This window comes from Lepidochelys olivacea, assembly GCF_965140295.1.
Source record: "Lepidochelys olivacea isolate rLepOli2 genome assembly, chromosome: 1".
Classification (NCBI taxonomy): domain Eukaryota; kingdom Metazoa; phylum Chordata; order Testudines; family Cheloniidae; genus Lepidochelys; species Lepidochelys olivacea.
In genome coordinates, this window is record NC_140411.1 from 225,660,752 (window position 1) to 225,688,574 (window position 27,823).

At 42.2% G+C, this 27,823-nt stretch overlaps 1 protein-coding gene across 4 annotated transcripts in view; it reads left to right on the forward strand.

The window, feature by feature from the left end:
* Positions 1–27,823, forward strand: part of DUSP16 (dual specificity phosphatase 16) — a 98,538-nt gene that overhangs the window by 36,947 nt on the left and 33,768 nt on the right. For 3 of the 4 annotated variants that reach the window (XM_084617302.1, XM_084617305.1, XM_084617304.1), the window contains exons 2-3: positions 11,619–12,212; positions 13,429–13,567. In XM_084617302.1, the coding sequence (XP_084473428.1) occupies positions 11,982–12,212; positions 13,429–13,567 (370 nt within the window). In that variant the 5' untranslated portion in view covers positions 11,619–11,981. Of the gene's footprint in view, positions 1–9,717; positions 9,859–11,618; positions 12,213–13,428; positions 13,568–27,823 lie in introns of those variants that run through there. The other variant, XM_084617303.1, reaches the window with a different exon arrangement.

The window sequence follows — 27,823 nt, forward strand, 5'->3', positions numbered from 1 at the left end:
GGCCAGTATACTTAGCGTCTCTGTGCCTCATTGCCCTGTGTGTAAAATGGGGAGAATGCTAATCTAGCTCCGCATGGTGCTGGTTAGGTTTAATAATTGTTTGTGAGGACTTTGAGGCCCATGGATGAAAGACACTGTGTATGTGCCGAGTGTTACTAACTACACTATTGTGATGGTTATCTGAGGCATTGTGAGGGAATTTGCATAAGAGGGATTAAGTCAAGACTTTGGCAACCACGCACCATGGCAAAAGGTGTCCTGGGACTATTCCAGTACTGACTCTAATAAAGTTTTCTCTAAGCAAAACCAAAGGTGTGTGAAGCACTAGCACCAATTATTAATAGGCTGTTTCTAGCCAAATGCTGAACCAAGACTGCACAAAAAGCTTTCACTTCTCTTGCCTCTGTCCCTACCCCACTGCCTTCTATTGGGATCCCACGTGGTGGGGAAGAGGGGGAGCAAAGGGAAGAGATTTGCAGGTTTAATTCCTGTGGGGGCTTCAAAGGAGCTCTGCTGGAGCGAGCAGGTGTGAGGACATGTTAAATTGGCACAACACTGAATAGATTATCTTGTGCTGCTGCTCTTGGTGTGTACTGCCTTTCTTCCCCCTTTTCCCCGTTACACACGTGTATGTGCATGCAAGTGTTGCATCCTTAGCCTGGAATTGTGGAGGAGTTTCTGCCACCAGGGAACTTCTGCTGGCATAAATTCAGCCCTTGGTGGCTAACATACTTTTATAAAACTTACCTACCCAGTGCTCCCGCGGACAAACTACCTGCTAACAAAACAAGTTAGAGGTTGTGGGTATTGTTTTACTGTATCATGTGCAAACATGTCATATTTTTCAAAGATTTTAATGCCTGTTATCACAAAGTAGAGAGGTCATTCCTGCAGGTCCTTCCAATGCAAGATGGCATTAATTTGAGAGAATCTGCAGCATCTTTCAGAATGAGCTCTGCCCTCTTTTGTGATGACTCCTTATGGTTTTGTTAGATTGTATATGCTACATGGTTGAGAACCACTTCTGGATTTCATAATAAGGCAATACTTGGCAATGGTTTGTTATGACAATTAAGTAGAGTTGCCAACTGTAGATAGTGATTTTTGTTTTCTTTAGCCTCCCAGGATCTGTTGAGTGTGGAATGAGCATTAGTGTCTTTATTTTTACTTCGTTATGATCCTTACTTCCACTTAATCATCTTTCAATAACCACAGGTACTTGTAGAGTTTATACAGAAATTAGTACATATGCTTTAAACTCTGAATAAGCTAAATATTGGTTCTAGGTAGTTTCCGCTATTGGACTAAGTTGCAACGTGATGGAATTGGGAGCAGTTAGTTACCATTTCATATTCATCTGTAGCCAAAAGACTGTCAGTTAACTTTATTAATAGACATTAAACATGCACCTCTGTGGGCCCTTGTAAATGTTTATATGGGATGCAGTTGTACCGGTCTGAATTTAAGAACTTTCCAGCAGGAAGGTGGGTCAGCCCACTGTTCATAAAGCATTACATTTGCTTTAATGTCCAGCTTTTCATTGTAGTCAAAGGCTAGGATGTTTGTCTCTAGAAAATAGCAGTTGAATCCCCCCCTAATCTCTTCCATTTTAATGGGAGGAAAAAAATCACATTTCTATATCTACAAGTGTTTTTTAATACAGAGAGTTGTGGGGAGGGAGTACTGCAAATTATTGAGAGTTGGAATCATCATGTGTGTTTGCTTTTGACTTTGTTTTATGTTTTAGGTACTTTCTTCTCAATGATGTGTAGGGTGGGGGAGTATCCCACCTGACCAATGTAGAAATTGGCTTAGATTTGGGTAATCATTGGCAATTGCAACATCCTGATAAGTGAATTGATGATGTTCATACCACCTCTTGACTTCTTACATTCTTTTAAACTTTTTCATAAATTGTAACATTGCCAGGTGAAAGTGAATTGGCTCCCAGGTACCTCTGGTGTCTAGAATGAGCTAAATTTTGAATGTTCTTATGTTTAAAGATCATGTTGGGCTAGTGAAAATCAGTTGTAAGTCTTTGCTGGTTGTCTGCAGTTCCCTGAAGATGGGAAGCTTAAAAATTTGTACTCTGACATTTGGCGTTGAAGCAGATTAGATAAGCTGTCAGAGCAAATGACACATGCTCTCACCCAACAATGAGAAATGTTTCCATCTGGAAACAACTTATTGCTTGGGTGGATTTGGGGAGGGAGGCCAAGAAATAAACTGGGTGTGTGAGCTGCAGATTATTGAGCGAAGCACTATATCAGCAACATTCTTCAGTGTTTCCCATGACTTCATATTATAGCAATCAGGTTTGTCTGCTATAATAAACACTGTAAATAAGCCTAATTGATCTTTGGAATGAAATAAACAGCTTGACTTCTCAATAAGAGCAAGTGAATGATAATCAATTATGGCCACTCTGAGTTGGTATTCGTGCATTAGGAGGCCTCTCAATAACATTACACATGGATTGAGAGATAAATAGGACAGTAACAGACAGTTGTTGAGAAGCATGCTATGTCACTTGTGAAACTGTTTTAAATGACATTTGTATAGTGCGCAATATCCCACCATTGCTTAAAAGTAAACTCCACCCATCTTGCTTAGCTCAGCTGTCTGAATCTGCTGGTCGTGAAAAGCACTTCAATGCAGAAATCAGATGAGAGGTATTTTGAAAACAAAAGGCAAGACTTTGCAGACTATAGACCGCAAGGTGACCCGAGTGTGAATTTGAGTGAAACTTTTCAGCTGATCCAGGTAAAATGAAACAGTTCACAAATTCGTGTTAGTTGCGGCAATCGTTTTGGTCAAAATGAAAAAAGAAAACATTCAGAACTGTCAATGTCAAAACGAACCACTATCAAAGCTTTGATTTTTCAGGCTAGATTCACAAGGGGATTTGTGCACCATTCACAAAATGTAGGCGATGGTAGTGGTGGAGGTGAGGTACCCCCTTTTACCAAACGACCCTGTGGTTAGGGCATTCACCTGGATGGGGGAGAACTGGGTTCAAGTCCCTGCTCCAGCTATTCTGAGGCGAGTCCCTCTCAGTCTCTCCCGTTGAAGCTGTTCTATGCTTTAAAAAATACTTAAATATTAATTGGAGCAGAGACTGGAACCTGGTGTCCAGTACTCCATGTACTCTATACAAAGCAGAACAGCTTCAACAGGAGAGATCGAGCAATCCCCACCCCAGAGTAAATGAGAATTCCAAAAAGCTTCAGTTTGACCCACACCAATTTGTGTTCCAATTTCTGAAATTGCCAGCTAACCCAAAATTTCACCTCTACACAGGAATTAGGCACTTTGTAAATCCTGTCGGGTGCATATCTGCATTGTTAGGCCCGAACAATACTTTTTAAAACTCTAGCGCCAGGTCTAAGGTTTGTAACTACAACTTTCCAGTTAGTGCTGGTAATGGCATGCTTTCTGAAAAACGATATTGTTTGGGGCTTCAGACTGCAGCATGTGAGACTAACTACATTTCCAATAAATACCCAAAATAAAAAAGAAATTGTAAGAGGTCTTTTTTAAATGTTTCTATTCTGCTTTCTATAAAATCCAAAAATTTGGACAAGAACTTCATAAATCACTGATGTAATGCTCTGGAATATGGGAATTTATTGGCAGGAGAGTCAGGCATACAAATTATAATTTTAAAATATAAATTTCAGATACATTCTGCATATTCATGCAAAGAAGGTGCTTTTCCTCCATCCCGGTCTGAGCTGGGCAGAACAAGATTTGTCCAAAAGTCACTTAAAACTCCTAATCACAACTACTAGCAATTACTGATCAAAAAGCATGAAGAACAATTTGCTGAGCAATGATGCATTGACAGAAAAGTGTCTGCAGAGCATTTCCGCAATGAATTGCATTTCCCTTTATCATAAACAAGCATTCTGTTTATCAGGTAATCAAAAATGCATGCTATCTGCATTAGAGTTGAGCAAACATCCTGGGTTTCACTGCAAAATCTGCCAAAAGGGGGAAGTATTAATTTAAAAAAAAAAATGCACAGCATCAAATTTTCACTTATAGGCACCCTCTGTTCATGCAAGCCATACCACTTTACTAAGACAGACAATACAGGTGAGTCGCATCATACGCGCATTTAACTTACACAAATTCAACTATACGTGCTTGACAAAAAAAAAGAAAAATAACAAGATACCTGTAAATTCTGGCCACCATTACACTCAATGAGTGTATGCCCCGGAGTGAGCGTGAGATGGGAGACGTGAATTGGCTGTTCCCTCAATCGATCTCCGTTCCCATGTGCCTCTCATAATATGAGCATCTTACCGTGCTGAGTGTGATTCTAGTGGTTAAAGATTTGTATTTTTCATACAACATGGCCCCTAAATGCAAGCCAACTACTTCATCTGGTGCTCAACTGAAGAAACAGCGATCTGTTCCAACGCGGGAGGAAAAACTGGCTGTGATGGACTTATTGAGAGACAGTATGTCGGTCTGCAACGTGGCGCGTAAATATGGCTGCAACGAATCTAGCATCCATGCCATCAAGATTCGAGAGAGAGAAATTCATCAAGCCATATCATCAAGTGCTCCAATAACTGCTAAGATGAAGAGCCAGGTGTGTGATAAGATTTCAGTGAAGACTGAAAAGGCATTAAACTTATGGCTGGAAGACATGAACCGTAAACGTGTGCCTATCGATGGCAACACGTTGCTAGAAAAGGCTCTTAGCCTCTACACGCTGTTCAAACCTCCCACCGAAGAGGGACAGCCTTCTGATGAGAAGGAATTCAAAGCCAGCCAAGGTTGGCTAACAGTTTTAGGAACCTCTTCAACTTCAAAAACGTGCAGACTACTGGTGAAGCTGCATCTGCCAATGAAGAGGCAGCAAATGCCTACCCCAAACAATTAAAGAAAATCCTAGAAGAAAAGGGCTAGCTTCCGGAACAAGTTTTTAATGCTGACGAGACTGGGCTCTTCTGGAAAAAAAAATGCCCAACCGCACTTACACTTCGAAATCAGAAAGACAAGCCCCTGGCTTCAAAGCAGCTAAAGACCATGTGACTGTGTTGTTTTGTGGCAATGCAGCAGGACATTTGGTAAAGCTGGACTTGCTCTACAGGGCCACAACAGCCTGTGCCCTAAAAGGCAAGAACAAAAATCTCCAGCCTGTGTTCTGGCAATCAAATAAAAAAAGCTTGGGTGACGGCAGCATTATTTCTGGATTGGTTCCACAAGTGTTTCATTCTGGAGGTCAAGCGGTACCTCGAAGAAAAAGGACTTGACTTTAAAGTGTTGCTGATCGTAGACAATGCTCCTGGCCACACTGCGGCACTCCGGTTTGTGCATTGACGTTGAAGTCGTCTTTCTCCCCCCTAATACCACCTCCATCCTCCAAATCTCGACCAAGGCGTGATTCCCTGTTTCAAGGCCACATGCACGAGGCTTATGTTCTCACGGATATGTAGTGCTATGGATGCTGATCCCAGTCTTAATGTGATGTAGTGTTGGAAGTCCTTCAACATTGCCGATTGCATCACTTATATTAAACAGGCCGTGTATGCAATCAAGCCTGAAACAGTCAATGCATGTTGGTGAAACCTATGGAAAGAACGTGTGAATGATTTTAAGGGCTTCCCGACCATTGACAAAGAAGTGAAACGCATTGTTCAGGTGGCCAGGCAAGTGGGTGGTGATGGCTTCGTCGACATTCTTGAGGAAGAAATTGAAGAATTAATTGAGAGCCATAGAGAAACATTGACTAACGAAGAGTTAGAGGAATGGATAAAATCGTCTACAGAAGACGAAGATGATGACTATGACGAACAGGAAGTCAGCAAGTTCGAATCTTCATAAATTTGCTGAAGTGTTCCAAGCAGCGAAACACTTAAATGATTTAATTTCTGAATATGATCCCTCTATGGAACGACGCACCAAAATCACACGTGGTATTGAGGACAATTTGAGACCATATCAAGAAATGTTTGAGCAGCTCAAGAGACAACAGCGACAGTTGCCGATCACCATATTTTTCAAGGAAAAACAACCAGCAGCAGATGAGCCTACAAAATCAACTTCTCGAGCTGAACCAGAGCCAATCACTTCGTCTACGACTCGCTCTCCGTCACCCAAGCTCTCTGTCACCTCCGTCTCCTGGATCGACATCAAGCCCTGACAACCCCCGTAATTAAAAATACAGTACTGTAAAATTATATTTTGCATATGTACTCTATTATGTAATGTACATTACTGTATTCATATTATTGTACAGGGTTGTATACACAAACATGTACAGTATACTGTACTTTATGGGCGATTTAAGGGATTTTCAAGGGTAATTTTGACTATACGTGATTTTCGCCTTACGCACTGACTTTAGAACCGAACCCCCGCATAAGATGTGATTCCACTGTAATGCACTTGTATTCTGGCTCTAGATGGTTCCAGACATGAATTGCAGATACACTGGAGGAAGGGCAGGCAGGAGCATGTGAAAGTTTTATCTCTGTGCTCAACCACAAGTGCCCAAGTCACTCTTGAAAATAGTACTTGGGTTCTGTGGGCCTGAGATGCTTTTGAAAATTTTTACTTGAGGTCCTCTCTCTCCTTGTCTTCCTTACTTCTCTTTACTATTAGACCAATTTAGAATGCCCTAGTGGGGTAGGGCAAAACCTACATCTTTCCATGCTCTGTGCTGACCTTAAAGCTTAAGTTGGCCTGTTGTATTCATTCTCTCTGAAGCATCTGGCACTGGCCACTGGCAGAGAGAGGATACTTGGACCATTAGTCTGTCCCAGTATGGCCGTTTTTATGTTCTTAAGAGGTGAGTCTGAGTAACAATGGTGTTGCTTGGGTCATCTGCAGTTATTGAACCCAGGCCCTGTAGGTCTAAAAGCATGAGCCTCTACTACTTGTTCTAATGGACCTAGTCCTTTAGGTCACAGGCAACAGCAGACTCCTAAAAGTCTATGGGTTCATCTATACTACAGCATGGACGTTTTGGCTCCAGCAGAGACTTGGGCTAGTCAGACCGGTGAGTTGGATGGGCTTGAGACCCCAACCTGCTGCCTGAGCCACAATGCCCATGCTGCTGCTGTTTAAAGCGCCCTAGCTCCCATTGGAGCTAGTGTAAGTCTGTCTACCCGAGCTGGGAGGCTCACTTTCCAGCTGCAGTGTAGACATCCCCTCTGCGTGGTCTAGGCAATGGGAGGAAATGGAGAACCATAACTTGTTAGCATGAATTTCATACGTGACACACAGACTTTCTGCTCTTTTATGCAGCTGGCCTATAGAGTTAATATGTTGTATCTTGCACCATGGATTGAAGTTGATGGGAGATTTCCCACAGGACTTCCCTTTGAGCAGGATCCCTTATGCTCCACTCCTCACTGGAAATCATCCACTCCTCCCCCACATACATACAGCTTCTCCCTACTGGTGGATAACAATCCGATCTAGCCGTTTACTGTTGTTTCTGTTGGTCTTGAATTGAAATATACCTCCAACTGTATGGGTAATAGACTCCTTTCCAGAACAATTTTCATTCCCATTTTTCTGCGGTCAGTGTGGGGAGACCTCTAGTTGGTATATGGCCCATAATTTGAAACTTGATTTCGATGCAGTTTTGCTTAAACAGCAAAGGTTTTTGCCTTGAGTATTGGAATGTCTTGTTCAGTCCCCAGATAATCTCTTTAGAATGCTGTTGATCACGTGTCTAGGAGAGAACTTGTAAAACAGGTTGCAGAAAGTGGAATTTACCCTAAAACCTATAGATGCCTGACCTCTGCCCATGTATTATTTTGTTTGGATCCATGACCAAAACTAAACCTCATTTTTTTTCATCTTTTTGCAAATGGCAACAGGAGAAAATCCACTTTTTAAAAAAAAAAACTTTTTGAAACGCCTTCCTTACACAGGTTTCAGAGTGTTAGTCTGTATTAGCAAAAACAATGAGGAGTCCTTGTGGCACCTTAGAGACTAAAAAATTTGTTTGGGCATAAGTCTCTAAGGTGCCACAAGGACTCCTCGTTGTTCTTCCTTACACAGTTCTACCACATGAGCAATACCTGTGATCATCCTGTAACTTGGGTTTTCTAAGATGTTTCCTGGTCCAAAGATCAGCAATATAATGGCCTGCTTTTGACACGTTAATTAAGTGCAGCCTCATGACGTTGTCACTTATGTTGCAATGGAGCACAATGAATTGACAGTCACTCCATGATGCAGTTTAGTACATGAAACTGGCAGCCATACATGTGAGACAAAACTAAAGTCAAAGTGCTTGTAACATTCAGATTACCACTATGTAAACACAGCCAGAAGTTTGCAGATTACAAAACTGTATTAGAAAATTTACTAAAAGGACTCAAAGAGAGCCATACCTCTTAAAAAGGGGGGGTGGGGGGAGTCCTTACAATCAGATTTTTAGGGTCTTTGAGAAGAATTTGTGGCTTTAGAAAAACTCACACTGTGTGAGAAGGGGCTGACTGTGTCAGCAAGAGGGAATAAATTGCCTGGGAATATTGCTTTTTTTCATAGCCTCTTAATTTACTTAATAATAATCCTTTTCTGAAGGAATGTTTTTAAACATTTATAAATCAGTAAAATTAAGAATGTTGAAAGTTCATGAAACTTCTTACCTACTGTATTTCTTCTTTGTTATTCAGACTTAAACTCAGCCCTTTACCCATCCGAGCAGAACATCTAGCTCAGTAACGGCGTGATCCAAATCCCATTGTAGCTAGTGGAAAGGCACCCATTAATTTCATCAAGCTTTGGATCAGGCTCTAGTATGTCTGGGTACAGAGAAGTGAATCCAAAATTCAGGGTACAATATATTAATACAAATCTAAACATATTTTTTTCTTGCGGTTTTAGAAATTAGGCATAACTCGCTAGGCTAACAAGCTCTAGCCATGCTTTATGTTCTTTTGTAACAAGATAGTTTAAAGCCTGTTAACTAGTTCAGCTTTATCCCCTTCAGCCTACTTTTAAAATAAGCGTGGACTTCAGTGAACATTCTATGTAGGAAAAGCATCTGCTGGTCAGATTGCATAGATAGGATTTCGCTAGTTCCTAAAGGTCTGCTATAGTAATTTTTCCCACTACTTTATTTTGGCCTCTAGAGAAATATGTATTTCACTAGGTCTGAATAGAAATGGTGGCAACTTGCCATGAAGCAGTGGGGTCTTGGCAATTAGATAAACAACATTTTATCAACCCAGTGACTGCTTATGTACAAGTCTGGCATGTTTCTTGTGCTGGTAAATGCAACACTGTTCTCTTTAAAACATGAAACAAGTTATTTATCCTAGGGTTGGTTGGTGTGTGTGTGTATTTTAAGACTAACTCTTGCTGTCAGAGTGAACCTTGTTCACTTTTCTGAATTGAGATTAGATATATGCGGGGGGGGGTACGTGTTTTGAATAATCTTTGTCTAATTAATGGAACACCTACTGCTGTGGGATTTCCCACTGCTAAACACAAATGACCTGTTACTATAACAGAAACCATGTATACAACCATTTCTGAATTAATTTGAATTCATGAGCTTATCACAATAAAGATGTTGTTTTCTTCAGACTTGACTCCGCAAGGTGTTAAGTGCTTCCTGGAGGGTGCTGAGCTCCTTTAACTCCGCTTGTAATCAGTGGGATTTAAAAGTACTCACCACCTTACACAATTGGAACCCCTGTTCATTATGCTTGCAGACCAAGGTGCATGTGCTACTTTAGACCCTGATTCTGCCCTGGAAAGTCTGCAGGCCCATCCCTACCTCTGCGCTGTTTGTAGTTCAGGATTAGGGCTGTAAAATGTGTTCTACCCTGGACGTATTCTGGCTAGATTTAGATGAAGACTTAAAAGAAATCTGAGGTAAGATTTTTCTTTTTAAAAAAAATCCAACAACTCAGTATTGCAGATGGGGTTGTGTTCAAAGCCTCTTATCTTTGCATGTGCATTGTATACTAAATTTCAGAAATATTTTTTTGCAAAAATTAGTGCTTTGAAGTTTACAGAAATGTTCCAGTGTTTAATTTGTATCCCCCAAAAGAGACTGATCGTTATGGGGATTTTAATAATTTTTTTTGAACCTCGTCCCTCTGCCCCTTTTCTCTAACAATCCTCATGGTTGGATTGCCTTGCTTGCCTATCATCAGTCTGGTATAACCACTAGCAAATTAAGATTGCCTGGGTTGCAGGTCAGATGCTACGAGCCTAGGCTATAGCTAGCTGACATGACAAAGAGCTGCTAGATTTGTACTTTGTTTTGTATCAAAGAGGTACTTCAGTTTTATATATGACATTTCCCTAAACAACAGAAAACAGCATTACTACACTGCAGAACCACTTGTAGCTGAGAAGGATATATTGGACAGATTTAAGCACAAATTGTTCATTTTGGGTATGTCTACACTGCAATTAGATACCTGTGGAGGGCCCATGCCAGCTGGCTCAGGCTATGGGCTGTTTAATTGCAGTATAGACATTGAGGCTCAGGCTGCAGCCTGAGCTCTGGGACCCAAACACCTACACTGCACTTAAACAGCCCCTTAGCTCAAGCCTTGCAAGCTTGTGTCAGCTGCCATGGACCAGCTGTGGGTTTTCAAATTGCAGTAGAGACATACCCTTTGTGGTCCTGCAAGCCATGCTGAATTTCTGGCAGGTTTGCCCTTGTCTGTTAACCCTAAACTGTGTCCATTGCTGTGGCCTCTGAGTACATATCCCACAGGTTCCAGAAGCAGTGCCCTCTGGGAGACTTCAAAAAGCAGCTGACCGACTGTATTGGGAGGACAAGATGAACCATTTCATCTAGTTTGTACACCACTCTGGCACTAAAACTGTTTAAACTGGATTGGTTGAGGTTATATCAGTATTTAGCTCTGCTGAAGTCACCTCCGAATGATATTTAGCAGGCATGTAAACTGTTTGTAACACACCTCTCACAAGTGCTCCAATTAGACTGAACAAACATGGTGAATTTCTCTAGTGTAGACAAGCCTTATGTCATTGATACTGTACGTTGAAAGATAAACCAAAAAGTTTGGGTCCTGAAGGCAGCATGTTGCTCTTGTGTGTTCTCTTCACCCACCTTCTCCAACCAGGGGAGTTGATATGCCATTTTAGCTCCTGACAATTTCCACTCAAATTTTTGCCCTCACTTTAAGGTGAAACTTTGAAGAAAGACCGTGCACAAGCTCACACAAAAAATCCTTTTCAAAGCATCAAGCTTTTACATTTCCCTAATAAATTGTAGATCTTCTCACTAAATCTGCTGCAATGCACCTAGAAGGAACACCAGTGCTTAGAGCAGTGTTGCATAATTCTATTCTAACGCACAGTCTTATGAAGCGATTGTTCCAGTGACAACAAAATTCTTCAGTTAAGACTGACTGACTGTATTTGCCCCAACAGGGTAATTGTACAGCCAGGATAGTTGGAGTAGAGTCAGAGCCCACTCTTCCAGATATTACCCCTAGCTCTTTGGAGTGTACAGCAAAGAAAATGTGAAGTTTTAAGTGTATATTAAAAATGTAATGTCTGCAGAGCATGGGCTAGATTGTGAGAACGTCAAATACTGTATACTGCAAGCACTTTTCTTTTCTTTTCTTTTTTCCTTTTTCTTTTTCTTCCAGGCCCTCAGTCCGGTGCAAAGCTGGGAGCATAGGTAAAGAATGATGTAATGCAGTGGCAGCCCAAAAGCATCTTTTGTTTGAATTGTGAAATGGCTACTCCATAGTAGTCTCCTGATGAATCAGATGTGAGGGGCTGCTTTGTGGAATGAGCCCTTTGTAACAGCGCATCAACTGGAAGCAGAAGGAGACATTCACTTGGAGGGCTCTTTCTGAAAATGGGTTTAACTTTTCTTTTGCCAGTCACTACCAGCATGACCTCATACACTTTCAGTACAATGGAGTGGCTAAGCCTTTGAGTACATAGCCATTACATCATCTCTGCAAATTAGAAAGGGAGGTGGTAAAAGAGGCCTTATTGTTGTCATGGCTGATGAGATGATCAGGACTCAACTCGTGGTTGCTGAGAGGTTGGTGGCTTTACTGGAAAGTGGCACAGAAAAATTGCTACTGATTGATAGCCGTCCCTTTGTGGAATACAATACATCCCACATCTTGGATGCTATCAATATCAACTGCTCCAAGCTTATGAAGCGGAGGCTGCAGCAGGACAAAGTGTTGATTACGGAACTCATTCAGCATTCAGCAAAATACAAGGTAAGGATGGTTCCCCCCCCCACCTTTTTTTTTTAAAGGGTGTGTGGAAGTAAAACTTTAAAATAAAATTAACTACATTGTAGTGAAATGAGTAATGATGAACTGCAGTCTTCCACAACTTTATTATCTAGTTCTCAGGAGCTACAGTAAATAAACTACTGGTGAATTTATGCTTATAGACGATACAGTAATGTTTAAGAATTTAAGATTACTGAAAATCTCCCCATCAGTTTACTTTTCTATAACCCTCTTAAGGGTTTTTCATGTAGTATGGTCCCTGTATGTAGCTAATTCTTATTTCAAGTGTATGTTTTTGCAAATTAAACTTCAAACATCTTGGTGTATAAAATACAGTGAATCCCATGGTAAGGAGCCCCTTGAGAGACCACCACAAAAATCCAGTTGTTGGAAGTTTTTTTTTTTATACATGTGGAACAGAACTATATTTAATACTTTCAAGGATTGTTTGGGATGGTCTTTTTTTGGGCAGCAAGGATTGCTTATTAAAGGGTTTTACTGTACGTTGTGGAAGGAAATGTGTAAATTCGAAAAACCCCACCCATTCTGGCTAACTCTAAAATATCTTTTGTTTGGATTAAAAGATAAGCCTTTCATAGTTAGGCCAATGAGAGAGAATTTTAAGTGAATCTATTTGTGGATTTTATTTAAGAGGTCTTTCAATGTTTCCAAAATGTTTTGGGTTGGGCAGAAAAGACTGGGGGGAGGGGGAGAAGAGAGTGAATGTCTGCATAAACTTTTTGCCACAGGTTGACATGTTATACATGGTGTAATCTGGAAAGTCTAATTTTCAAAAAAGTCAATCAAGTTTTATAGATGTAATAAAATATACTTGTAGCAGTTCAAGGTCTTTGGATAGGTAAATAGTTTGGGAGAAGAAACTAAAGGTTTGTTGCTTTTACATTTGAATGCAAAACACCTTAATTTCAGGTAAACTTTTTTTAAAGTGGCTCAGATTTGCCCAGTGGATGAACCTCATGCAACAAGCTTCAGCCCTGATCAGATAATCCATTTACTAAACCCCGAAGCAATACAGTACAGTCAGGTTTACTAAGAGGTGTAAAAATGTCAGTTTTATTTAAACCTGTATGTAAAATCCAGATACTGGAACCACTGTACAGTAAAGATGTAGGGTCTCTTAATTCTGTTTGGTAAGGTTTCCTATCCTTTCCCTTATTTGCAATTATTTGCTTTTCAGATTGAGATTGATTGCAAGCAGGAGGTAGTGGTATATGATCAAAGTTCCAAGGATGTTGCCTCTCTGTCATCTGACTGCTTTCTTACTGTACTACTGGGCAAGTTGGAGAACAATTTCAACTCTGTACACCTGCTTTCAGGTAGGATGCAAGAAAATCACTTGAGCGAGGGAGGGTGTAATTCTTTATATGTAAAGAGTGCACACTTTCGCTTTTTTGCCTGTATTAAGAAAAGCGTTGTATTAAACCTGCTGTAGTCAGGTCACTTAAGTTTATGCATGTAACTGTAGGGTTTTAAAAAATAGTTACAGTACTATGTGCAGATAGATGTATATGCTGCACATGTGAGCATCTCTATAAAGCTTAAGGTCCTGACTTCTATTTACACTAGGGCTCTTTACACTATTCTGGCTATGTAAAATGAGAATTGGGTTCTAGGCTTTTTACCTAGAAATGCTGATTATATTTGACCCGGAAGCAGCTTTAGGAGTGCAGTTCCTGGCTCTTAAAGCCTTGTATACACTTTGGGGGGGAGGAATGTCCCTCCATTGCTGAACTGGAGCATAGAACTAAAATGTCCACACTGGGGAAACAAACACCATATTCTCAGTCTTGTGTGGTTTTTATATTTTTTCTCTCCCCTTTCCCCTGCTCTCAATTCTCCCCAAGTCTGAATCGGAGAAACAGAAAGCTATAATACAGGGTTAGTTTTTGTTTGGGGTGTTTTTTGGGGGGGAGGGTTGAAATGGAGGGGCAGCAGTTTCTCCTATTCAGAAGGAGATGCAGTAGACACACACATGATACCAAGTGAAGGGGGATAAAGTGAAGCCAGTGGTGGGAAGAAGAGAGAACTGTATATAGCAGTGGTTCTCAACCTGCGGCCTGCAGGCCGCTTGCAGCCCAATCAGCACAGAGCTGCAACCCATGTGACATCCTCAGGGCCATACAGGTAGTATTGGATGAGACCCACATAACACATTGAAAGGAGGAGACTGACAGTGTGGGGTAAGTGGACCAGTGGGAGGCACGCACACATCCGTTTCGGACTGAGTTTGGTCTCTGGGCCAAATAGGGGTGAGCAACACTGAGGATGCAGCACACTCAGCTTTTGGAGATGCTGCTTGTTTCTCCTACTCTAGTTCCCACATCCTTATCTGGCCCAGTGAGGGAGAAGAGTTGGTAGGCTAAGGAGAAGGGAGCTGAAAGAAAGGTTTGCAGGGCTTCTTTGGCAGGGGAGGGAAAATTTCAGAAACCTGCCCTCCAAAAACAAAACACCAACAACAAAAACCTTCAAAGAAATTACTGTAGTCATTGGGAAGGGAAAGGTGCATAGAAATTAAGGAGAAAATGGTTATAAGAAAATGAAATGCAGAGGGAAGGGGGAAAGGGAAGAAATTCTAAAGAAATGTTTCCTTGTAGCAGGAGGCTGCATTTGAGGTTTTTCAGTGACTTCATCCAACAGTGGTGGTGAATTGCATTGGTTGCTGATAGAAACTGAGAAAATTGCCCAATTTGAAAGTGGAGTGTGGGGATCTCAGGGAGATATTCCAACAGAGAGAAACTCAACTAAATGCCTGTTGCTAATGATGCAGTGAGAAGTCTCGAGTGCTTGAAGCAAAATGAAGTTATAGTTATTTGACTTCAGTGGGAGCTATGCACAGACACAGAGTAGATTTGTTTAACTGTGTCGGGGTGCTCGGAGACTAGTTTTACTTCTTGACTGTCTTATCAAGAGTTATGCTTCTGAGCTTTAGTTTCTGTCTCTACAGCCAAGTAATTCTTCTTGTGTATGAGACCCCCCCTCAACCTAATAAACAGAAATAGTTTTACCCTCAGGCACTGGATACATTTAGAGAGAAATGCTGAGAGATGTGACTAATGCTTTATTAAAATTGAAACTGTTTTTGTTTACAATGGACTTGTTAGAAGCAGTTCATGCCACATCATGAAATCCTTTTTCTGATCAAACGTTACAAGTGTCTAACTTGTCCAACTGGCTGTGTTGAGGGTGCTTTTTTTTTTTTTTAAATAACGTACGCTGCATTGTTGCATCATGCCACAATACAAAGTATTCACACTTAATGCACCCAGAGGGAAGACGTACCAAATTCTTCCTCCTCGAAATGCCTTACAGCTCCGTAATAATTAAGGGACAGATCACCGGCAGAGGAACCTGAAGGAGGCAGCCAGAGAACTCCATGAGGCTCACCTCCCAGCATTTTCAGGGCACCATTATCCTCTAATGGGAGTGGGGAGATCAGTCATGGGATCAGTGAGGAAAAGACACCTAAGTTCTGTGGAGATTGACTCTCTGCATCTATTGTCATTTTCCTACTGGTGAGCTTGCTCATGTCAGTTTTGATGGAGGCACAGTAGGACTCAATGCTGCTTTGGAAAAAGCATTAACTCTGTGTGAGTGAATGGACGGATAGCTGGGTGCTGAGCAGGGGAGCATGTTCAGTCTCCTGCTCTGCTTTCACCTCCATGTGCCTCCTAATCTCCATGGAGAGAAGACCCCAAAGAGCAGCACACAGACTCTTCTGTGGCGTCGAGGAGAAGAGTGAGTGACCGTGCAGAGGGAAAGCACCCCAACTCTCCATGGCCACGGCAAATCCCACTTGTGTAGGTCATGTTTACACTAGGAAGAAAGGTTTGTTATTGGCACGCTAGTTACGTGGTTAGGCCAGACCAGGCAAGTTTTAATTTTAACTATTAAAGTGTTAGCTGATCAACATAAACCTAGGCTCCCCACTAAAGTTGAGCCCCGACCAGCTAGTGTGTGACTACCCTAGTGTAGACAGGACAATATATACTTTAAGTTGTATTTAAAAACCTGTTTTCTTAGTGAAGGGAAGGCTGTAGAGTCACCCTCACGTAAAGTGGGGATAATCTGGTTTTTGTTGTTGCAGAGTATAAACATAATTGAGAGGTGGAAATATTTACTACATGTAGTAGATTAATAACTGTGCCATTTCAGGAAAGATGAGCCAAATAAGAAACTACTACGGAAAAAAAATTGATAACTATTAGTATACTCAGACTACACTGCTTCATCTCCAAGTTTCCTTCTTTTATATCCAACTTCCTCTGTTTTTAGTATTTGTATAGGAAAATATCTTGTCCAGTCTAAAATGCTGTTTGTTTTTAATAGAAGGTTAGTAACTAAAAAAGGAGCAAGTCTTACACAAGTGGTGGACAAGGCTATAGATTAGGCCACAGTAGGAAATGTAATCTTAGAAAAGTTGCCTTTCCTGCTTGAGTATTTTAAGTATGAGTCTAATGGAATGAATCTTTTTTTGCCTGTTTAAAAAAAAAATTGTGTAAAATTTAGTGTTTAAAAAAAAAAAAAGGCAATAGCTTGCTGGTGCCTTGCTCTGTAGAAGACTGGATAAAATTGTTCTTTCAGCAAGTTGATAACAAATCCTTGTAAAACATTTATGGCTAATAACGAGTTTAGGGGTCAATGCACCTTGCAGAAAGGGAAAAACTTAAGTCTAAAGGTTTTTCTTAATCACTGTGTAGCTTATTTACAACAATGACCTGAAATAAATGTGTTTTGGGGGAGGGAAAAAAAGTAAGTCTCAACAGCAGTTAATAGACTTCTTGGGAATGGTCTCACTGATCCCCATTACTGAGGGTTCAATGAGTTGTTTGGTTGTGTTTTTTTTTTTTTTAATTGAGGCTTAATATGAAGGCACACCTCCCCCTTGAAGATTACTTTTAATTGAAATTACAGATGGAAAGCTCCTTAAAGGGACACTATTAGCTAAAACCCTGGATTTGACCTAGTAAAAACACTTGAATCTTGTGAGCAACATTCTTAGGATTCTAAAGGTCTGTTTTGGCTTTTAAATTTACTACTCATGATATTGAAAAAGGGCACCCACTGCTTATCCCTATTCCCAGCACGCCCTGAGGGAAGGAGGTGGTGTGCAGAAAACTCTGTGCAAGCCTGGGACCGAGCATCAGGCTGTTTACTCCCTCTGGATCCCTCGGCTCAGGTGGGAGGGGGCAAGCAGTTGTCTGGGCTGGTGGGGCTATGGCTGGCCTATGGGTGGGTTTGGGGGTGTGGATATCTGGGCAAGAGGGGGGCCTTGCAGCTGGCCTTGTGTGGAGAGGGTGCAGGTATCTAGGCTGGGGAGGCCCTGTGGCTTAGCTCTGAGGGGGTTTGGGTGTATTGGCTGGGGGGACCCTGCTGCTGGGCTCAGGGGTGGAGGGCAGGGGTTGTGGGTGTCTGGCCCCCGGCTGGGCTTGAGGGGAGAGGGAAGAAGGTAGAGAAACTGGGTTGTCATAGGGGTTTCTTTAACTCTCTACTCCTGGGGGAATTTTTGTGTGTGTGTATTGTTACAGACATACTTGCTGACAGGTATTTTGAAATAAATTCTCAAAATAATTGAAACTGGTGTAATTATGTAGTGCTGTTTTGACAAAAAAAATTGCAGGATTTTAAAATATTGTGTGCAGGATTTTTAACGTTTTGGCACAGAATGTCCCAGGAGTAACCCATGTACCACTATAACTAGGATCTTACAGCTTACACTAGAGCTCCCATCATTTCTATCGCAGGTGGAGCTGCATCTGCAGTAGTGCAAGAGTAGGAAATTTTAAGAAAAAGCTCAGTATAGATACAGCCTGTCATTGTAACCTATCTTTAAAGTGAATAGGGCCACTCATGTGAGCGAAGAGTTACAGAATTAGGGGAACAGGTTTCAGAGTAACAGCCGTGTTAGTCTGTATTCGCAAAAAGAAAAGGAGTACTTGTGGCACCTTAGAGACTAACCAATTTATTTGAGCATAAGCTTTCGTGAGCTACAGCTCACTTCATCGGATGCATACTGTGGAAAATGTAGAAGAACTTTTTATATACACACAAAGCATGAAAAAATACCTCCTCCCACCCCACTCTCCTGCTGGTAATAGCTTATCTAAAGTGATCACTCTCCTTACAGTGTGTATGATAATCAAGTTGGGCCATTTCCAGCACAAATCCAGGGTTTAACAAGAACGTCGGGGGGGGAGGAAAAAACAAGGGGAAATAGGTTACCTTGAACCCCGACCTGGGATATTGTATCTACTACCCAAGATCCATAAACCTGGAAATCCTGGGCGCCCCACCATCTCAGGCATTGGCACCCTGACAGCAGGATTGTCTGGCTATGTAGACTCCCTCCTCAGGCCCTACGCTACCAGCACTCCCAGCTACCTTCGAGACACCACTGACTTCCTGAGGAAACTACAATCCATCGGTGATCTTCCTGAAAACACCATCCTGGCCACTATGGATGTAGAAGCCCTCTACACCAACATTCCACACAAAGATGGACTACAAGCCATCAAGAACACTATCCCCGATAATGTCACTGCTAACCTGGTGGCTGAACTTTGTGACTTTGTTCTTACCCATAACTATTTTACATTTGGGGACAATGTATACCTTCAGATCAGTGGCACTGCTATGGGTACCCGCATGGCCCCACAGTATGCCAACATTTTTATGGCTGACTTAGAACAACGCTTCCTCAGCTCTCGTCCCCTAACGCCCCTACTCTACTTGCGCTACATTGATGACATCATCATCATCTGGACCCATGGAAAAGAAGCCCTTGAGGAATTCCACCATGATTTCAACAATTTCCATCCCACCATCAACCTCAACCTGTTCCAGTCCATACAAAAGATCCACTTCCTGGACACTACAGTGCTAATAAACGATGGTCACATAAACACCACCCTATACCAGAAACCTACTGACCGCTATTCCTACCTACATGCCTCCAGCTTTCACCCTGACCACACCACACGATCCATCGTCTACAGCCAAGCTCTGCGATACAACCGCATTTGCTCCAACCCCTCAGACAGAGACAAACACCTACAAGATCTCTGTCAAGCTTTCTTACAACTACAATACCCACCTGCAGAAGTAAAGAAACAGATTGATAGAGCCAGAAGAGTTCCCAGAAGTCACCTACTACAGGACAGGCCTAACAAAGAAAATAACAGAACGCCTCTAGCTGTCACCTTCAGCCCCCAACTAAAACCCCTCCAACGCATTATTAAGGATCTACAACCTATCCTGAAGGATGACCCAACACTCTCACAAATCCTGGGAGACAGACCAGTCCTTGCCTACAGACAGCCCCCCAACCTGAAGCAAATACTCACCAGCAACCACATACCACACAACAGAACCACTAATCCAGGAACCTATCCTTGCAACAAAGCCTGTTGCCAACTGTGCCCACATATCTATTCAGGGTACACCATCACAGGGCCTAATAACATCAGCCACACCATCAGAGGCTCGTTCACCTGCACATCCACCAATGTGATATATGCCATCATGTGCCAGCAATGCCCGTCTGCCATGAACATTGATCAAACTGAACAGTCTCTACATAAAAGAATAAATGGACACAAATCAGATGTCAAGAATTATAACCTTTATAAACCAGTCGGAGAACACTTCAATCTCTCTGGTCACGCGATTACAGACATGAAAGTTGCTATATTACAACAAAAAAAACTTCAAATCCAGACTTCAGCGAGAAACTGTTGAATTGGAATTCATTTGCAAATTGGATACAATTAACTTAGGCTTGAATAGAGACTGGGTGTGGCTAAGTCATTATGCAAAGTAACTTATTTCCCCTTGTTTTTTCCTACTCCCCCCCCCAGACGTTCTTCTTAAACCCTGGATTTGTGCTGGAAATGGCCCAACTTGATTATCATACACATTGTAAGGAGAGTGATCACTTTAGATAAGCTATTACCAGCAGGAGAGTAGGGTGGGAGGAGGTATTTTTTCATGCTTTGTGTGTATATAAAAAGATCTTCTACACTTTCCACAGTATGCATCCGATGAAGTGAGCTGTAGCTCACAAAAGCTTATGCTCAAATAAATTTGTTAGTCTCTAAGGTGCCACAAGTACTCCTTTTCTTTTTGAGAATTAGGGGAAAATTTTCAAAGGCACATATGATAGGTGCCTGATTGCTATTTGAAAATACTTTCCTGAGGACATCGTTACTTTTGCACAGCCTTGGTAAAGACCTGTGTGCTCTCTTAAGCTTCCCTTAGTCTGTCTCTTTTGGCCTCTCCGGCACACAGTTCCTAGGCATGCTCTGTTACCCCTACAGAGAAATAGGTCGCGCTGGCCTAGGCCCCGGCCCCTAGGATGAGCGCTGTACAGCATCCCAGACAATGGGGCCATGATCTGATTAGGAGCCTTTTACTCACTGCTGTAATATAATGGATTTGTTTTTTAATCTGCTCTAAGAACTCAACAAAATCTGTGTGAAGGGACCGAACAGGAGAGTGCAAGGAAAAATAATGCTGTCTGCTGAAATGGCAGTGTTCCTAACTGAGTGAGCTGCATGAGCTTATGTAATGGAAAATGGCAGGCATCCCTGTTTAGCTGAGCTGGAATGCATGAATTGTAATGATCTGAGTAGATCTGCAGTTCATTTAAACAAGGTGGAAACATGGCAGATGCATAGAAGTTCAAGGCAGAAAGCTGACAACTTTATTTTCTTTGGTACGCACAGGGAAAAAACTGCTGTGGCGTTAGATAAGCATTTTAATATGTATGGGGGGAAATATGGAATGGGAACACAATTTTGAAGGTGCTACTCATAAGCCACAATTGAAGAATAGCTAATCTTACATGAAGCAAAGTACTGCTTCACTAAGCTTTAGGTATTTGTATACTTATGGGTTTTTATATTAATACTGCTTCATTTTGTTATTGAATGGTACATAAGGCATCTCTACAACCCCCCCACCCCCTCAGTCTTAGTTAAACTCTTGTTTGGAGGACAGCAACTTCTTCAATTCTAGTTTGCTCTTCTGGTCTTTGGTTCTAGGCTAGTCTTTTACATGGTCTTCGCAATTGTGCTGAAACAATCCACAAGTGAAAATAGAAATGAGGTAGATAAAAATAGATAAGTTTGCATGAGTTAGACTTCGTTATCAGGCAAAAACATTCTATAAACAATTAGAAACATTGATACATAGCTTTAATTTTTTAATGGACTTTTTGTTTGAAGAGGTATTAGTCCCACTTTATACAATTTACAAATGGAAGTGACCCTAGCTGAGGAGGAAAAAAAGAATGTCAACCTGAAGTTTTTTGGTTAAGTGGGAAACCTTTTATCTGTCAAATGATCTCTTGCTGCTTCTCTAGTGGATGCTTGCACTTGGTTTTTGGTCTGTCACCTGGGATTTAGACTTTACTGTCTCTCACTTCCCATGCCTCCTGACCTAAAATCAGTTAAGTGTGTTTATATGTGTGTATATATATATGTGTGTGTATGTATATGTGTGTGTGTGTGTGTGTGTATATATATACACACACACATACATATATATAGAATATATAAACACAGAGATTGGGAATGGCTATGCATATCATCTAAGTCAAGAGTGGCAATGCTGAGAAACTGGCAGAAAGATGAGTAGTTTTTCTTTTCCCTCCTGTCCATGTTGACAGAGTACAGTGAAGAAAACTTCAAAGAGAAGTTCTGCCTCACCTTTTAACTCTGATAATCTCTAACAAGAATCCAAGTTGGGAAGGGCAGGGAGGTTGTGGAAAATCAGACTGTTTGAATGACACTAAAAAGGGTGATACAATCTTTGTAACTGCTTTTCTTGGGTATCCCCACTATGCATTGTTCCTGGGCTTCTCCAACAGGCCTTCCATCCTTTCAAACAGACAGTTACTGACTGATCTCTGGTTTCAATTGAGTAGCTAAGGAAGGAATTCTTCTGTGAATCTTGCCATGTAACCATATATCTGGCTTTTGGTTTTCCAGCAGTATGTGTTTGTCAGACTGCTGGGAGATTGTGCTAAATATTTCACAAGAGAATTTTTTTTTTTTTTAAAGGATGTGCTGTTTCTTTGGACTTCATTTAATAGGCGCTCTGCGTGGATTTCCAATACCCTCAGTCAAACCACTAAACCAGGGATAGGCAAACTTTTTGGCCCAAGGGCCACATCGGGGTTGTGAAACAGTGTGGAGCGCCAGCTAGGGAAGGCTGTGCCTCCCCAAATATTCTAGCCCCTGACCCCCATCCGCCCCCTCCCACTTCCTGCCCCCTGACTGCTCCCCTCAGAACCCCCTTCCCATCCAACCCCCCCCGCCCCTGCTCCTTGTCCCCTGACCGCCTCCTCCCAGGACCTCCCGCCCCTAACTGCCCCCCCCAGAATGCCACACCCTATCCAACTCCCCTGCTCCCTGTCCCGTGACTGCCCCAACCCCTATCCACACCCCTGCCCCCTGACAGGCCCACCGGGACTCCCAGGCCTATCCAACCTCCCCTGCCCCCCTGGGGCCCCACCCCACCCCACCCCCACTCAACCCCCCCCACTCCCTGTCCCCCCTGGGATCCCACCCCCTATCCAACTCCCCCTGCTCCCTCTCCCCTGACTGCCGCCTGGGACCTCATGCCCCTTATCCAACCCCCCACCCCCTTACTCTCACCATACCACTTAGAGCGGCAGGATAGGCTTATTTGAAAGCCTGGGAGGTGGGCGGGCATAAGCCATGCTGCCCGCGTGGTGGCATAACTGCAGGGGAGGGGCTGGGGCTAGCCACCCTGGCCAGGAGTTCAGGGGCTGGGCTGGATAGTCCCACGGGCCAGATGTGGCCCATGGGCTGTAGTTCGCCCACCCCTGCTCTAAACCAAGGGTTCTCAAACTTCCATTGCGCTGCCACCCCTTTCTGACAACAAAAATTGCTACACAACCCCAGGATGGGGGACTGAAGCCTGAGCCCACCCAAGCCCTGCCACCCGGGCAGGGGGGCCAAAGCTGAAGTTCAAGGTGTGGGGGGCCTATAACCTAAGCCCGGGGCAGTGGGGCTCTGGCTTTGGCTTCAGCCCCAGGCAGTGGGGCTCAGACTTCAGCCCTGGGCCCAGCAAGTCTAATGCTAGACCTGGCGACCCCATTAAAACAGGGTTGCAAACCACTTTGGGGTCCTGACCCACAGTTTGAGAACTGCTGCTCTAAACTGTGGTATCTGAAATTAACTTGGTCTCTGTAAGTTGAGAAAGAGACAGCTTGAACTCCATTGATGTTTTAACCTCTCACAACTGGGGAGTCTCATTATAAAGGTCAGTTTTCTCTGACCCGCCCCCAAATAAAATTTCTTCCCTCTTCCTCTCCTCCTGGGCTTCTGGGGTTGTCACCCCTCCGGGTTTTACCCAGACAGTCTGGTTTCTGACTTCTGTGTCCAGATGCCATTTAGGGTTGCCAGGTGTCCAGTTTTTGACCAGAAAGTCCAGTCAAAAAGGGGACCTGGTAACCCTAAATGGCTCCCAAACCACAAGTCCGGTTACCACGGGGTGGGGCTGGGTCATTAACCTGCACCAGGCCCTGCTCAGCCGGGGCTGCCTCCTACCTGTAGGCAGTCTCCTTGAGACGATCCAGTGAGCGACAGGGTGGGAGGGGTCCCCTGTTATCAGCAATTAGAAAGGTAGCAACCCTACAGCTCCTCTACCAGATTTTTGGCAGAGGAGAACTGCATTGGGCTCCCTTCAGAGCTTGTGATGTTGCTCCTTTTTGACAGAAGTGTGAGGAGTAAATTAAGTGAGGAGTGGAACTGTCTGTTCTTCTTACTAACTTTTCATATTTCAAGTTCAATTTCCTGACAGTCTCAAAAATAAGGAATATTTTGGTTTGTGAGGAGATAAGATATTAAAACACACATCTGCCCACACACACACATGCACGACTCTTGCTTTCTTGTGCTTTGTCCATGTTTTCAACTCACTTAAAGAGGGCACTCACCTTTAGACACTTATGGGAAAATTTCAGTTGTTGTGTCCCTAAAGCACTTGAGAGCATTAAGTAATTAATCTTCTCAAAGTAACTTTAAAGGGATGTTAGGAGGAAGGATTATCTAGTGGTTAATGATTTATTTGAATTGTAGTTATATCTAGAAGTCTGAGTTCAGGACAGGGCCCTATTATGCGATGCATGCATTCATTGAAAAGACTAATTCTGCCCCCAAAGAATTGTTTATTGTCACACGCTTAGATTGTAAAAGATGGATACAAGAGACAGTGGGAGTGCAAGGTAACAGCTAGACTACTCTGATTAGTGTAACCATCAGCGATGACAGCCCTCCAGCTGCCTACTCATTGTTGAGTATTTTCTAGGCATCACAGCAGAGGTGAGTTTTTCAGAAAGATTTGAAAGAGGATAGCGTAGTGGTCTTGTGGAACTTTACAGAAACTTCACAGGAACTTCCTTCCATGCCAAAGGGACTGCATGGGAGAAGGGGCAACAGTGAAATTGGACTGCTGGGCAATGAAGGCTGGCATCACTGGCTGAGCAGGAGCAGAGATTGACCACTTATGACCAGGTAAGAGAGGAGTTAGGGCAGGGCTAACCCAGTTATGGACTTAAAACTGAAGATGAGTAGCTGGTGCTTGTGGTGAAAATGGGGAGTTTAAGGTAACTGGAGACCAAGAGTTATGACATCTGGATCTTGAGTTATAACTTACTGCCAGGGACTTCCTGTGTGATCACTGTGTCTTCGTTCCCCATATATAAAATGGGGATAAACACCTACCTCATGGGGTGAGGAGCCTTTATTAAAGGGCTTTTGAGCTTCTCTCAGCAAACATACTATGTAAATTAAGTATTTTTAATCAGAACCTGCTAGTGTTTAAATTTTTGCTGAAATCTTCCTGGTTATCTTTCATCAGCACACCCGTTGAAGTGTGTATGAAGGCCTAGCTTGATCCAGCTGAAGGAACTAAGGTGTGAATACTCAAAATAAGGCACTGGAACACAGTCTGCGGAGAGGAAGCTTCTCATTTTCTTTTCGTAGTTTAAAATGCCTTTGCAGTAGGATTCCATTTTGAATGGTTGAAATGGGTATTAGATTGTACTGATAGAGTATTTAAGTTACACATTTCTGTGATTTGTACTTTACAAATCCAGATCATAGATCCAGAACCTAGGAGAATCTTTTTCTATAATAGAGGTTATTGTCTCTCTTTAGTCAAAGATGCTGGTTTGGTGGCCCTGGAGAAGGGAAATTCTCTGTCTACAGAACTGATATAGTATCTGCAGCAGCAACCAACAATATTTTTCCCAATGTTATCAAACTACCCCATTCTGACCTGGCGGGACCAAAATTCTAGGATTGTGAGAGTAGCTCTGTCTCTATGCCTAGTCAGTCTTTGCATGTTAAACAAAGCAGTTTTAAGGACCTGTCTCAGTTTTTTCTCCTACAAACTAGTTGTGACAATTAGCCGTGCCAACTTTCCCATCGTTTGGGTACCCCGTGGTCGAGGTGTGTGGTGCAGGCCTCTCTCTGTGCCGAGATGATAATGAATTTGAACAGGAAAATAACTCCGCCTGAAGGAGTTTGTGAAAACTTTATCCCTTCTAGGTTTGGCCCTATATTGTTTCCTGAGTTAGCTAGGAAGGGAGCTGAAACGCCTCTGGTATTAGGATTCCTTAACAATCATAACACATATAAACTGTATTAGGAATCTTGAGTGCTTTGATCAAAGGGAGGTTGAGCAGCCACCACTTTTCAGATCCATAGCAACAGGGTAATTAAATAGGAGACTGGATTTTGGCAGAAGTCTGTGAATGGAAGTGGAGGCATGTATGCAAGGAAAGCTGGCTTTACAGTAAAGATCGGGGGGGGAGCACACTGTGTTTTCTGCCACCCACAAGCATTTTGGGCTGCTAAACCACTGAAGGCTTTTGGCACCATAACGTAGTTTCATAGAAACTCCATTTGAGAATCATAGCCACAAGTAATGAACTAAACAAGTCTGCACTAGAATGCACTGTGGTACATCAATATGTGTTGAGTGCGCTGACCGCTACCTAAAATGAACAGATGTTGATGTTTATTTAAAACTGTGAACTCATTGAGGAGAATCCAGTTCATTCTAACAAGCTACCTAATGAATTGATTTAGGTTTAGCCAATTATGTCTAATTGTAATTTCTTGTAGAGTTGTATCTTCTAAACTCCGTTAATAAGTTTACAGAGCCAAAACAAAAAGCTGAACTATAGTGGATTATTTTTTTCAGATAGGTACAGTCCAACTGACTTTAATGTCAACATCCATTTACCAGAATTTTTTTTTTTTTTGGACATCTAATATCTTCTTCTATAGGACCAGACCTTTCTCCAAACCAAAAAAGAAAATTGCCAAGGCTGAGTGACATTTTTGCAATTATTTGGAGCTGAAAAGTGAACTCCATTATGCATCTCACTGTCTGTACATACTCTGCAAATAGGTTGCAGTGAAAAGCCACTTTGACAGTACAATAATTGACATTAAGTATTCCCTTGGAACTGGCAATCATTTTTTCATACAGTAAATAAGAAATTGCAATTTAGCTTTGATGAATAGAAACAGTTTGCCATTTAGTTTGACATGAGGTGAACTTATCTGTGTTACCATATTTTTATTTGCAGGGCACAGGTAATCTTTCAAAACCTTCATTTAAAAAGACCTTCAAATTTCTGCACTTATTGGAGGGATTATTGGTTGTGTTTTGAAAAGAGAATGAAAATAGCGCACAGTTTATACTTTTAGGAAATTCTCCCCTTCTGCCCCCCCGTCCATAGTTTTAAAACAAATAGAAGAGAAGAGGCTTTGTTTTGTTGAAAGTCAAAAGACCAAGTTGTTTGATTCCAATTTCACAATAAAGCACAGAAGAACCTGAATGGCTCAATAAGGCTATTTAAAAACAAATATTTCAAAGTTCTTCTTGACTTTTTCAGTCTCTCTAATTCCAGTCCATTGTGCATTTGGCAGTTGCCCTGATTGCTAGGGCTACAAAGAATAGCTTGCCAGATATTTCAAACAGAGGATTATCCTTGTGGTTTAGGCACCCCTGGCTAGAAGGTGAACTGAGATTTACCAAAACTTGCCTAGGAGGTTAGGACCTAGGCCCAGTTAAGTTTATCAAAAGCTTCAGTGAAACTTTGTTAAAACTACTAGCTCTGATAATGACCTGTAGATCTTGCTACAGTTTCAACATGCCCATGTGATTGATTTACTATTTGCAAGGGCTGGAGTGGTAGTGGAGAATGGGTGTTGTTTAGAAATGAGTGCCAAAAGAAAAGCACATTTTCTCTTCCTAAAACAAACAGCAGGGTGCTGCAAATCTGATCTTGCCACTAGCCTAGTTCCAATTTAAGTAGTTATGGAGATGATTTAGAGATTAAGTTTGCCTTGGCAGAAAGGTGATGCACATGTTATAAAAAAAATAAATCTATTTCTTCCCCAGTAAGCTTGAATGTGTGATTCTTTTCGAAGGCAGGGTTTGTGCTTTGTGTCCTCATCTGTCCACTAAGTTAGTTTTCCAGTTACCTTTACAGCAAGACAGTAGGTAGTATCATTAACTAAAGCTCTGTT